Source organism: Limanda limanda, chromosome 14 (assembly GCF_963576545.1).
Source record: "Limanda limanda chromosome 14, fLimLim1.1, whole genome shotgun sequence".
Classification (NCBI taxonomy): domain Eukaryota; kingdom Metazoa; phylum Chordata; class Actinopteri; order Pleuronectiformes; family Pleuronectidae; genus Limanda; species Limanda limanda.
Window position 1 is genome coordinate 20,859,794 of NC_083649.1, and position 13,958 is coordinate 20,873,751.

At 39.9% G+C, this 13,958-nt stretch overlaps 1 protein-coding gene across 1 annotated transcript; it reads left to right on the forward strand.

The window, feature by feature from the left end:
- The first annotated feature begins 274 nt into the window (after window positions 1–274).
- Window positions 275–13,934, forward strand: LOC133019646 (unconventional myosin-XIX). The gene is made up of 24 exons (XM_061086198.1): window positions 275–494; window positions 1,862–2,009; window positions 2,661–2,809; window positions 3,435–3,548; window positions 6,153–6,285; window positions 6,369–6,438; window positions 6,547–6,649; window positions 6,760–6,856; window positions 6,955–7,031; window positions 7,134–7,224; window positions 7,526–7,691; window positions 7,921–7,994; window positions 8,083–8,204; window positions 8,363–8,476; window positions 8,767–8,943; window positions 9,020–9,157; window positions 9,270–9,377; window positions 9,490–9,560; window positions 9,653–9,732; window positions 10,842–11,005; window positions 11,224–11,353; window positions 11,591–11,676; window positions 11,789–12,112; window positions 12,598–13,934. The coding sequence occupies exons 1-24, from the start codon at window positions 435–437 to the stop codon at window positions 12,709–12,711; spliced, it is 2,910 nt and encodes a 969-aa protein (XP_060942181.1). The 5' UTR covers window positions 275–434; the 3' UTR covers window positions 12,712–13,934.
- The last annotated feature ends 24 nt before the right edge of the window (window positions 13,935–13,958 follow it).

Here is a 13,958-nt window from a genome sequence, read left to right on the forward strand (position 1 = left end):
TGTTAGTAATTATAATAAAGTGTTTTGAATCGTGCGGTGAATGTAAGAGAATAAGCACCTAAAATAGTTTCCAGTCAGAATAATATGGACGCAACCGGTGGTGTTGGACACAGCTGGGCCGGGGGAACATGAGGAGGAGGAGGAGGAGGAGGAGGAGGAGGAGGAGGAGGAGGAGGAGGAGGAGGAGGAGGAGGAGGAGGAGGAGGAGGAGGAGGAGGAGGAGGGCGGGAAATGAAGCGGTAAGGACGGACACAGTCACACCGCAGCAGGAGGAGCTGGAGGAGAGGTCGGGAAGTTGCTCAGGGATTTCTGACAGTCATGGAAAATGTCGAGGTTCAGCAACACAGAGGAAAATAACCACAGCTCGTCTTAGTTTATGAGTTTAGTTCACGTCAAAGTGTTCGGGCCTGACACGAGGGCAAAGGTAGAATTCAATGAGTTCTGCGGCGGAGCGGCGTAACGCTGGAGCTGGACACAGGAATGGAGGCGGTGCGGTGAGTTTGGAAACTCGTCTATTAACACGTTTTAGAGGTTTTCTTAATTCATTTGAACATGATCAATGTAATGACAACGCTAAAGTCACCCGTAGTATCCTTTTATATAATCTGTAATGACAGTAACTCAATCCAACGTTTAACACGCCGGGTAAAATAGTCCCAAGTAAGTGACGCCAAACTTCACAGAAAACACAGAGGAATGTGAAGAAACACTGTCAATGCGTTGTTACTCCATTAGCAGCTTTATCAGTGTATTTCAGCATAAAGACATGGCTAACACCCGGTGGTGTGACGTTTAATATACAGATTATACCTTAATTTGGTTGTGTTTGACAGTTTACAGGACAACGTTCACTAAATTTGTATTTTTTTTGCCTGAGGCTTGGTTTTGAGTCAGTCAAGGAGGAGGCTACAGGTTGGCTTTAATGTCTTCTTAATCTATAGGTACCTGTGTTATCAGATGTTGTTCTTACACCAACGACTGACTTCTGAAACCATAACACAACATACTGCTACAACATAACCCCTGTATGTCATCATGTTAAGTGTAGTCTGCAAAGTTTCCCTGCAGTGTCAGGTATTGAATTTACGCCATTCCTTGAGACTATTTACGTTAACCTCGTAGAGTGATGAAATGTAGGTTAAATGCTAGTAATTGGATTAATTGTGTCTGAACAAATTTAGTACGTCAGACTGTTGACTGTCCTCAGGCAGGCTGCAGGTCCAGGACACGTGACAGGTTAGAGTACTGACTGAAGGATTTTAAAATGTCACAGTGACCAGAATAAAATGTATATATATATATATATATATATCCATTACCTCTGTATGACTATAGACATACATTAAGATTTGATTCCCAAGAATCAATGCTTGCACATTAGGTTGCAGTCAGGTGAATTATTAACGAAGCTTCATTACCCCAGAAAAAATGGTCAGATTTAATGGGGGCACAGATCATTTGACATTTTGATTCAAAGATAAAATTGATTTTTACTGTATTGTAGCCGTGATCTCCTCTCGATTTGACTACCGACCTCTGTTATCTGCCCTTGAATAGTCTTATTTCCTTATTTATATACGCACTTGTTTGTAGCCTGATTAGTGTATTTGTATGCCAAAGAGTTTGAATTGTGGACTCATTCAAAGCTTACTTAGTGGACTTACTGTTCTATGACTTTGTTTTTAACTTCTCTTATTCTATTTGTATTTTTCATTGTACAGCACTTTGGTCAACCCTGCTTGTTTTTACATGTGCTTTATAAATAAGCTGATCTGACTTGTAGTAATGACAAATGTTTCCCTTTTTTTGTATCTTATTCTTCCTGTCTGTGTTTGTGTCACATTCTGCCTTATACACATAGGTTAAAGGATTTGTCCACAAATACAGTTCTAGGCATCCATCCCTAAATGATTCACGTGAGGGAGAAATTCAGGCTTTCCTCACTGATGAAGATCAACTCCACACTTATGACGACCTCACTAAAGTCAATCCTGTGACCCCTACAACAGGTAGTAACTCGTAAACAAGGCTCCTCTAGAGTCTCTAAAGTACTTCATATGATGTGTCCTTTCCACCTCATGTCACCTTGGACTGCTACATTCACTGAGTATTATTTACCCACATCAAGATATAATCTGCAGGGATGACTGGTGTAGCATAAACAAGTTTTGACAGAACCAAGGGAATGACTCTGAAATTCCTTATCCATTTAGGGGTATTTCTAATTATTTGTCTTATGTATATTACTGGTGACAATACAACACCATTCAGAGTGTAAAATGAATGTTGCACTGTCTTACTTCTGACCTCTGCAAAGATTTATTCATATTTATTTGATTTATATTTCAAAGTGGTGTCATCCTAGACCTAGCCCAATAAAGAAAACACAACAGCTTATTAAAAGCAGAGGTCAGGTTAACTGCAGGGGACCACTGTAGGATATTTACTTTTAAGGCTCTTGCACTGATTGTGCAGCACATGTTATATGAATCACGTTATTTTATATAGCTAAATAATTGTACTATAAGTAAACTTATACGTGACTTCTTAACCTTGCTGTCCTCTCTGGATTTGTCTTATTTCTGCCTCTGGTGGTTGTCATCTGTGAAATATTTGCTTTTCTGTTAATTTCTACTGATATGTAATATTTGTCCTGCCAGTGCTGAAATGTCTTCAGGCCAGGTACAGAGTGAAAGTGTTCTACACAAATGCTGGCTGTACATTGGTGGCTCTGAATCCCTTCCAGCCAATCCCAGACCTCTACTCTCTGGATGTGATGAAGGAGTATCACTCTGCTTCTCAGCCTCAGGTATTTACATCACACAAGTGTCTAGATGCAATTCATATGTATGTTTTCTTCTGTAGGATTTTTAATTATGTTGGGCCAATATGGGTGGTGAAGGTGGGAGCCTGGGTTGTTCAACAGGGTTATTCCCCAGATGTTTCCTAAATTATATCACACACTAATACAGACCTTAAAAAATTACTAAACAGGTACCTTGAGTGTATCAAAAACCGATATTTCAATATAGCAAAAGTGCAATAAACTCCAACCACCTTGTGTAGTGATGGGAATTTAGTGCTTTAATTTGAGCCGGATGTCATGGCTTCAAAAATGGAGTGGGGGTTTATGTGTAGATATGTTATGTTCTCACATTTCATGTGAGCAAAATTTGGGCACAATTATAAAAAGGAAAGGTTCCCCTTGTTCTTAACAAAGAGCCGTTTATTAAGAATCGGATAATTTATGAACTGTTGTTCACTAATCCTGTTTCGTGGTGACTTTAAACTACCACTATAACATAAATATTGCACTTCCTCGTCTGCCTTTTTTTGTCAGGAACAGCTTCCACGCCAAACTCATTAAACTTTGGAAACTCTTATCCTCTGTGGATCTTTAGAATCTTAATAAGTCTGTATATTCTTGTCAACAGGAGTTCAAACCCCACATCTTTATTGTGGCAGAAGAAGCCTACCGGAATGTTCAGGGTCAGCTGGAGCCAGTAAACCAATCCTTGGTGGTCAGCGGTGAGAGCGGTGCTGGAAAGGTAAACCAGCGCTCACTGTGTCATACCAAACATAAACATAACAGTCAGGGGTTCGGAATATTGAGTTATTAACTTGCTGCCTCACAGAAATATTAATTTCAATTGTTGTCTAAGATCTTTTAGGCAGTTTTGGTGTTAGTTTGTGTTGGCACTCAAACCCACTTAAAGTGAGGGATGTGCTGCTGTTTAGGTTTTTAAACAATAGCAGGGGTTTGTTTTATATAAACAAAAACTTGGCCACTTAAACCTTCTGACAATAACTCGCATAACTGCTTATTCAAAGATTCTGTAGTCAATTTAGAAAAAAAGTAGTTCGGCATACAGTAACATCTGTTTGGAATAAGTCATTTTGTCCACATTTAAAGACCTATTATTAATCAGGTTGTTAATCAATGAGGAAGGCAGTTGGCCTGAATAGCAATTTGATTTTTAAGTGCTGTAATAGTGGATCTCAGATGGTAGAATAAATAAAAAACATGATGCGAAAACAAAAGTTTGTCTTTTACTGGTGTATGCGACATTAGCTCGCTAGACATAGCTGGAAGCTTGAAATAGCTTGAAACGAGGTTGATTTAAATGAGTCAAGTCATGTGTGCTCCTGCTCCGCTGGAATAAAAGCCTTAAATGAATTACATTTTTCGCAAATAATTTCGTGATGGGGTATAAATTCACAGGTTCTGACATTGGTGTTTGCTTGCAAGCTGACCATAATAGCTGGACCCGAATATCAATATTACAACACTCACAAAATCAAACTTAAGTGTATAACTATAATGCCAAAGAATCTCAAAAGATGACTGAGCATTCTGCACACTCTTTGATCAATAGTTGATCTCTCGGGGAAACAATAGTTAGCATTTAGCTTTTAGCTGATGTGATCTGTCATGTGCTGCTTGACCACGTCCACTTATCATGCATTAACGGTCCACACCATCAAGTGTAATTTTATATAAATCGAAATAAAGTTCTAAAACGAGGCTTACCTCCTTTTGGCAGTAGGTGGTGCTATAGATCTGTTGGGTCAAAAAAACTCATGTCTCTTCAGGTTGTAAAAAATCTTTCACCTTTGCAACAGTCAAAGACATCAGAGGAAATCTATGACCAGTGACAGTGTGACATTAAAGAAAACTGAAAACAGGGAATTATTCACTTAATGAATCCTTTGAAGTTAAATAAGTGAAGTTAAATAGTAAGTCACAAACAAGTGTAATTCTTTCAGCTTTACCCTTTAATACAAAACATTGGTCAAAAGGGATACGCCTCAGTTTTTATTGTGAATAATTTCATCAATCAGTATTGATATCCCCCAATTATTACTTATTTATTTTTCCTTTGTTACTTCTTGAATAAAAAATGTTTCTGAATTACTACCCTTCTAATCCACAACTTAGTTAAAAAATGACCCGTAATCATTTGTTGTGTTATTGTTTTATGCATGAGTGTTTCTTTGGTATATCTTTGAAATGAATGCATTTTATCATTTAATATTCAAAGTAATCATTAGATATCTTGTGTTTGATTACCACAAATCATCATTTTGCTTTTTCCTTTCTTACTCTATAAACAAATGTAAATTTTGGGGAATTTATGGTTCTTATTGGACAATGCACAGTGGAGGTGAAAAATACTTCCTGATTCATGACAAGATATTAGATGGCACTACAACCCTGTGTTAATATTGACATATGGATCTGTTCAGGCCGGGACACTGTTAATGTGACAGAAAATTGGTGCTGATCGGAGAGTGCACAGTGGAGTTATGACTTATTCTTCTCCTTTGACGAACGATCAACCTTTGCCGCACCTCAAAGTTGACACGGTTTGAGGAAATGTCACAATTCTGACCATGGTCTAATGACTTGTCTGAGCTCATTTGAGTTGTATATTGTAAAGTAGCCAGGAGCAGTTCATCAAAGTATAAAACATCTCACTTCCTGTCGCCAGCGCTGTGACAATATTGACATATGGATCTGATCAGGTCGGGACTGTGATTTTGTGAAATAGGTTTGAAGGGTTATTGGACAATGCACAGAGGACTTATGTAAATCTTGTTTTATTTGGTAATCTTTAAACTTTGACACCACACCACGGTCACACTGTGTGATTAAAACCATGTGTGACCGTGTGGCCTACAATTTGAGATGGTTTTAATCTTCAAAGTGTCATCTTGACTCCTTGAACTTGAAGTTGATCTGATGAAAGCTCTAGGAGGAGTTTGTTAAAATACACAGTCATGATACACTTGTGTACTGAATTACATGAAGATCGTTTAAACCAGACGGAATTGCTCCATATTTGAAGGGCGCGGTCGAGCCATTTTGCTGCGTCCATTTCGAATTTCTGCAGAATATGTACATTTTCATCAAAACCAAACCAAAATGATTAATTTTCCTGAATAGTCAAACGAAAAGCAATAGGGCCGCACTGTTGGTGCTCAGCCCCTAATTAGGAAAATTAATGGTTGTGAACTGCAGCTCCTCATGGTATGATCTCTATTGATTACGTTGCTAGGTTAGTAGAACAAATCTTAAGTTGACTGATGACTTGTTTTGTCAGTTTGAGGTCAAATTCTTGCTGGTCTCTAAATGATTTGTTTCTTGACAGACGTGGACATCTCGCTGCCTAATGAAATACTACGCCACTGTGGCGGCCTCCTCTTCGGTGGTGAAGAGTCAGAACACAGTGGAGAGGATAGAGAGGAGGGTGCTGGACTCCAACCCCATTATGGAAGCATTTGGTGAGAAGACAGATCACTGATCTGGTGGATGTTGAAAATCACTATTATCAACTGTCAGTCATCAACAGAGTGCTCTTTATTAGGCAATGCCTGCACGTTACGGAACAACAACAGCAGCCGCTTTGGAAAATACATCCAGCTCCAGCTAGACAGGTACCTGCTGTATTTTCATCTTCGTCCACATGACATCATCTCATGTGCTCCACGTCATCTCCAGGACAGTTTATTTTCTCTGTCCAACATGTCATATTATATATGAAGGTGTCAGCTGTTAGTGGGGGCGTCTGTGCAAACATACTTGCTGGAGAAGACCAGGGTGGCCTGTCAACCGGCCAATGAGAGGAACTTCCACATCTTTTACCAGGTGATTTAACTGACCTGCACTACAGCTCATAGACTCACATGGTATTTTATTTTGATATCAACACATTAGTACAGATCTGTGGATAAACAGTGATTGTGTTGTTGTTTCAGATGATGAAAGGGGCCACAGATGAGCAGAGAAAGGAGTGGAAGATGGCACATGGCCAAAGATATGTGTGGCTGCCGAATGCTGAAAAAACTGTTGAGGGTTGGTCTTAAAGAATTTTGTGCAAATTTGACTCAATATTTAGACATGAATAAAATTTGATATTTACAAGTAACTGCTGTTTATTTAATGTTTTATAGAGGATTGTTTCCATGAGACTATTGAGGCAATGGTTCACCTTGGCATTAATAAAGAAAGACGGAGACAAATATTCGGGGTAAGATGTTGATCCTCACCTTTCAATGTAATTGTTTTTAATTATCTTTATCTCTCTGCAAGCACAGGATGAATAAGTTGTGTTCATTTTAATGGTTTACAGATTTTAGCAGGGCTTCTGCAGCTGGGGAATGTGAATTTCTCTTCTTCAACCGATGAATTACAGCCTTGTGACATAGAAGAACAGTCTCAAGGTATTGGTTATATTTTGTGTGGGATATTATATGTAATCAATGCTTATCAAAAACTTGTACTGTCTGAATGCTTAAAATCTCTGTTATTTAGACATTTAAAGCTGATAAAAATCCAAAGTATATATTTTTTAACAGGCCTTTATTTTTTAAAAGATTTAATTCAGGTTGTACTTTTGTGTCTAAGAGCTGATTAATAAGAACAAGTCCTATGACATTGCTCTTCTTTCTGTCATTAACTATTGACAGACATTTTGTTAATGGACACATAGTTACCATCCTTCCCATCCTGTTTGTGTTGTAGACTTCCTGCAGAGGGCTGCTGAGCTGCTGTGTGTCCCTGCTGAGGAGCTTCAGACATGTTTAAGAGTGAGGACTCTGAAGGCGGGGAAGCACAGTGTGCTCAAGCCTTGTTCCCAGGCAGAATGTAGCATGAGGAGAGACTGCCTGCCCAAGGTCATCTACGCCCAGTAAGAATGAACATTTAATCATTAAATCCCACCGCAATTTGACAGACTGGGATGTTCTGTGAATACGTCTGGTCCTGCAGAAGCTTGTTTTCGTCCCTGTTGTCATTTTAATACTCAAAATGCAAAAACTCTCATAAGCCTTTTTTCTTTATAATAAACCGTGAGGAATATGTATTGTATAAAATTTTTATATGATAGGATTAAATGTGACACTTTTTTTCCCAAACAGTTTATTCGAGTGGCTGGTTACATTCATCAACAACAGCATATGTGCGGACAAATCCACATGGTGCAACTTCATAGGTAAGAACTTTTTTTTACAACAACAAATTAAACCCTCCAGTTTCTTTTCATTCGCTCAGTCCTTTCCTCTCCTGTCTGTAATCCACAGGGGTTCTGGATGTGTACGGGTTTGAGTGTTTCCAGGTCAATAACCTGGAGCAGCTGTGCATCAACTACGCCAATGAGAAACTGCAGCAGCACTTTGTGGCCCATTATCTCAGAGCTCAACAGGTAGTGATAGTTTCAATCACTTTTCTGCAGAGATATCTGAGCAGAGCCGCTGATTCTCTGATGGCCTCTTTGGTCTTCTCAAGAGTTTAATTGAAGACAAAAACTTGTTCTGCCTTGTGTGTAATGTGAACATTTATTTTTGTATTTAAACATAAAAGGAGGAATATGTGTCAGAGGGGCTGCAGTGGTCCTTTGTCAAATACCAAGACAACCAGAGCTGCCTGGATCTTATAGAGGGGAGTCCAGTCAGTGTTTTCACTCTTCTGAACGAGGTAACCTGCTGCTTTTCCTATAATTTTCATTGTTAAATGAAAAGATGCACAATATAAAAGTAGTTTTTCAAAAATTATATTCTTCAAGTAAAGATTTTTCTCTCTGCATTGAAGCCAGTTGTAATGTCTTTTAAAGAGATGACCAAAAGCACAATTTACTTAGTTTACATGCAAGAGAGTACAATTATTTTTCTTGGCAAATGTTGACATTCATTTATCATTTAATGTACAATATAAATGTATATGTAGTCAGTGATGTCATACAGCTTTTTAATATACCTGTTCCTTAGGCAAGTCGTCTTAATCGTACCTCAGACGCCAAGACGTTCAGGGTTCGATTGGAGAAGGAGCTCTCTGACAACGTCAACATCAGCTGGGACAAGTTCAGCGAGGAGCCGCACTTCACTGTGGCCCATTACGCTGGCAAAGTCGACTACCAGATCCAGGGCATGGTGGATAAAAACAAGGTAAGAAACCGCTTCCGGACAAGCTGAACACAACAGATCCATTCCTCTCATGTCCTACTGGATTATTTTGTTTTAGGACCCAGTTCCACCAGAGCTCATCGGCCTGCTTCAGAAGTCTGGTAACTCCCTGCTCCACCAAATGTTCACTGATAACGAAACTGAGAACCTGACGAACAAGGGGCTCAGTAAAGTAACCGTGGTTTCCAAGTTTAAGGTGGGTGCTTATGTCTTTATCATCATGGTCATGTTTATCTATCTTGCTCTGTCAGAATTTCTGCTGAGCGGATGTGGTTGAAGCTCTAATTATTGTTCATGTGTGATCGTAGAACTCTCTGGAGGCTTTAATGAAGATCCTCCACAGCACAACTCCTCACTACACCCGCTGCATCAAACCGAACCCGGACTGCAAGCCGCTGACTTTCCAGAAGGAGGAGGTGGATGTTTTTCAAACATGTGATGCTGTTGTATATTTCAGCAGTAACAGGATGACGACAGTGACATGCTGTGCTTCAAGGTTTTCATGATTTATTCCCCGTCTTCCGTCAGGTTGTCATGCAGCTGGAGGCCTGTGGGATTGTGGAGACCATACACATCAGTGCTGCCGGCTTTCCAATAAGGTAGAATATTTTTTTCTTTGTTCAGCTCATCATCTTTACCCATAGCTTGGTTTCTCTTGGATTTGGGTTGACTTGTGGTTTCTGTTGTGCAGAATTCCTTTCAGCAGCTTCATCCAGCGTTACGGGCTCATTGCAAAGTATTCAAGGTTCCCCTCAGAGAGTTGTTGTATTGGTGAGTACAGTTTATAGCTGGTTCCCTCTATGGTTAATGTTGGCATGTTGACTCGGACAGAAGATTGATTTTATTTCCTTTCTTTAGGTCTGCTGGGTTATTCTCCTTTTCCTTCACTAGCCCTCTTAGTAAATTTGACCCTCAGTTCTCTACTCTCCTTGGGACTTTTCAGTTTGTTCTATAAAAACAGGACTTTCTAACTAAATTTACAACTCCTTAGGAACTCTGAAGGTAAATGCATGTGCCTCTGACTATCTGACCTTGCTCTGCTCGTTCTTTGATGCTGTATAAAAGTGTCATTTGGCCTCTTTGCCTCATCTCACTGCACGCTCAGCTGTTTTTTGTGCCAATTTTCAATTAACTAAATCTGAGTGCTGTTAAAACCTCAGTTAACTCTTCACATCTCTCCTCTTTGTCTTCACATGATAACACACGTTATCAGGTGTGAAATATATTATATCCACGTTAATCATTTCATTGTCTGTGTAAGCTGTGCTTTTGATTCTCGTGTATTTCTTTGTGCTCTCAAGCTTTATCCACTAAACACTTTGTATATACCTCACTGATTAATACACTGTTAAACAAATGCTGTGTGGTAGAGGTCTTCATGGGTCCATCCGAACTGTGGGTCTTAAGGCCCGATCCGGGACCAGTACGGGTTCGAATCCCCGTCAGTTGGGTCGGGATTAAGATAATGTGTAATAACCGAGTAGCCCTGAGGAGACCCAGCTAGCCAAGCAATTTTTATTATACTGCGACCAAACATTAAAGCTGATTGTAAACCAGTCGCGTTTGTCATCCGTCACCGTGACAATGAATTTATTTATAATCTGAAATCACGAGTGGATTAAGTTAGCCATGCTGCCATTCAATCAGTGAGAGATGTATTTTACCAACTTTCTTAGAGGATGGATCAAATGCATCACGGTCAGGCACAGAGGAAAAGGCTGGTTACATTACATTTAATGGTACATTAAGACACCTTGTCCATTAACCTTGAAATTCATATGGACCAGTGAAGAACTCATCTATGTAGGAAAACTGAATCTGAGAGTGACTACTGCTCAGACATTACATCTCCTTCTAATTTGTGTTTGTCTCTGTCTCAGATTCGGACGCTGACAACAGTGACATGCTTCATCAAGAGGTGGAGAAGCTCCTCAGGGTGGTGTCACAGCACCAGGCCTCAGACCCATCACTCTGCTTTGACAGCGAAAAACCCTATTCATGGGTGCACTGTGGAAGGACTAAAGTTTTTCTCACCCAGTACATGGTCAGTAATTTATGTTCACAGGCATTCTCATAAACAACATACAGTGTATGTTTAACTTTGCATGGGAAATTCTTTTCAAATTAACTTCATAATTACAAGAATTTCAGCCTGGTTGTCTTGTCGTTAGTGGGTGTTTGAGATGTTGAGTTACTGGACAGTAAAGCAGGTTTGCGTTCTGCTCTATTTTGGGAGTACTGACCTGTCTGCTCGTCTCACAGCTAGATTGGCTAGAGGGTCAGAGGAAGAAGATCCTGTCTCAGTGCGCCTTCTCCATTCAGTGCTGCTGGCTCCGGTACCAGCGACGCAGACGCCACGCCTGTCGAACATCTGCTACTCTGATCCAAGCAGGTAAACTCCTTTAATACCTTGGCCCTACTGCCACTTTGATAGCCTGACCAGCTGGCAGAGTCAGTACACACTGTAAACAGGCCGATGCCGTTATCCTTTCAGAGGTTGCAGAAGGATAATGACATTTATTTTGATACGGCCCTCTGAATGGTTGTATGTTAACACTTCCACAGTGAGACGAACTGTGCAGAATATAATTATGTTGGATGATTTAATGTTTCACTGTATTTTCTTCAGCGGTGCGGTCCTGGCTGGTCAGGAGGCGGGTCCAGAGGTGGAACAGAGCAGCTGCAGTCATCCAGAACATATGGAGGAAGTGGAGGGTGAGATTTTAAAGAATAAACTGTATAAAACAGTATGTAGTTATGTATTTTTGGCTCATTCTTTATGTGTAGTTGTTGATAATAATTGAATGCTGTTTGGCTCTTGTGGCAGGATATGTTAACAGCCTTGGCTGAGGCAGAGCTTGATGACGCTGAGGACCTTGTGGAAGAGGATGTGCCAACATTGAACCCTGTTATCAGCCAACGGGGCTCGGTGCACCTTTCTACCATCCAAGAGCCTGTCATAGTGCGAGGGTGGCCCATGGGCCTGGCTCTGGCCTCAGCCCCATCCATCACTTTATCTATGACTGCCACGGGCTTCAAGAAGATGATATCCTTGATGGCCTCTCTCAACCTGCCCTCCAAAAGAGGGGACTACAAAGTGGAGACCAACCAGTACACGCAGGGGCTTGCCTCCATACGGGCTCAGCCCAAGGTGAGGGCACATCCACACAATTTCTTAAAAGGCTTCATCCACCATTCTACATTTTCATATGAAAACGCATAAACTCTGCTATGGCTATGCCTGGTGTCAACACTACCCCAGAGTTTTATAGCAGCTAAAACTTAAAAGATAGGATTCACTGCAGGCCACATTTTAGCTTGAAAACTGTGGGGCGACGTTGTAGTCTGGAGACTCTGGACAAGCTGATGTGGAGACTTTTAGAAATTATGAAGTTGACAGTGACACTCCACTTGCTGATAGTATATATATTAATATAGACATAGTAGACATAGATTAAAACTAATACAGAGCAAAAATGCCTGAGTGAACAACAGAGAGATCAATTTAGTCTGAAAACACTGTTTTCAAACCAAGACGTAGTAGTATGGATGTAGCCTAAATCTTCTATAAAGTTCACTCCCCTGCGAGATTTCTCTGATTGTTCTTTGTGAGATGAATATCACCTATCTACACAGGGATCTGTGAAGCTGCACTTTCGACGATCTCCACTTCTCTACGCCGACAGGCAACCAGACCTGAAGTGTGACGTGACAGGGTTTAACGAGATCCTGCTGGAGAAAACGTTATAAGAGGTTCCTCTTTGCAGAACACTAAAGCCTGATTTCATGCATTACCTGGCACAGTGAAATCAAACCTGGTATTTTATGCTGCCTTTTGCATGTTTTTGTAACTGAAAAGAGTAGGATTTTTTTAAGGCTGCCAAAGTTGATCTTCCTTAGTGGTATACAAGGGTGGAGAGATCTGCACCTTTTGATTAATGAATATTGACACTTTTAGACCCTTGAATGTTGAACATCTCAGTCAGTCGATGAACACGGCCCTCTGCTACAATTGAGACGAGGCAGGTAAAAAATTGTTAACCTCTGATGGCATGTGTTCCACATATTGAAAACAAACATTTTTTATATTCGGCATGTCTCAAGATCACAATCACAGCACATTTAAGAACGGGACTGCAGGTTTTTTGTCTAATTATTGCATCTTTAGAACATCTGATTTGTGATCAAAGTATTGAACCTTGGACAAGTGCCTTTTTTCTAAATCTACACTCAAATGATTAAAGTGCTGTTAGTATATCTATTTATTTAAAGGTGATTATTTATGGGATTTTATAGATTTTGTATTGGTGTAAGAGCAGTGGTGACGCAGCTGCACTACTGATGATGGCAGATGTTGACTTCCAGCACTCGTTTTGACAGTAGCTCGTGCTGACGTCAATGGTAGATACCAAGGTATTGCACATGTATTGCACATATTGTACATTTAAACCACACACATGCTCATATACTGACAAAGAAAAACATTAACAAGCAAAACATCACTAATGAGACTGAGAAACGATTAACCCAGGTGTATTCATATTGCTGCTGTTTGGTAAAGAATCTTTATAATATGCAAATCAAATGTTGGACCAAGCTTTATTGGTTTATCAGCTGCATCCCAAAGCAATGAATGTACTGTATGATTTATCAGTCTTTGTACACTAAAGTTTGTGTGGGAACAAACTTAGTCGTTTTATATTATTCAGTTTAAACATTCTTTTTGTGATGCAACTAGACATGATGCTAGAATCTTAACGATGATGTTTATCCTCGAACTTTTTATCCAAGACGTCACCCACATGTTCAGATATTTCAATTCAAACAAGCTTTCTGAATAATGTGCTGTTGGGATTCATGTAAATGTACATGTGGGTCATTATGTTCAAACTGTTTGTCAGGGATCCATGTACAAAACTTCAATTGTTGATATCTAAATTAATGTTTTGATGAAATAAATATGTTATAAAATACTCTTGTGTACAAAATTTAATTTC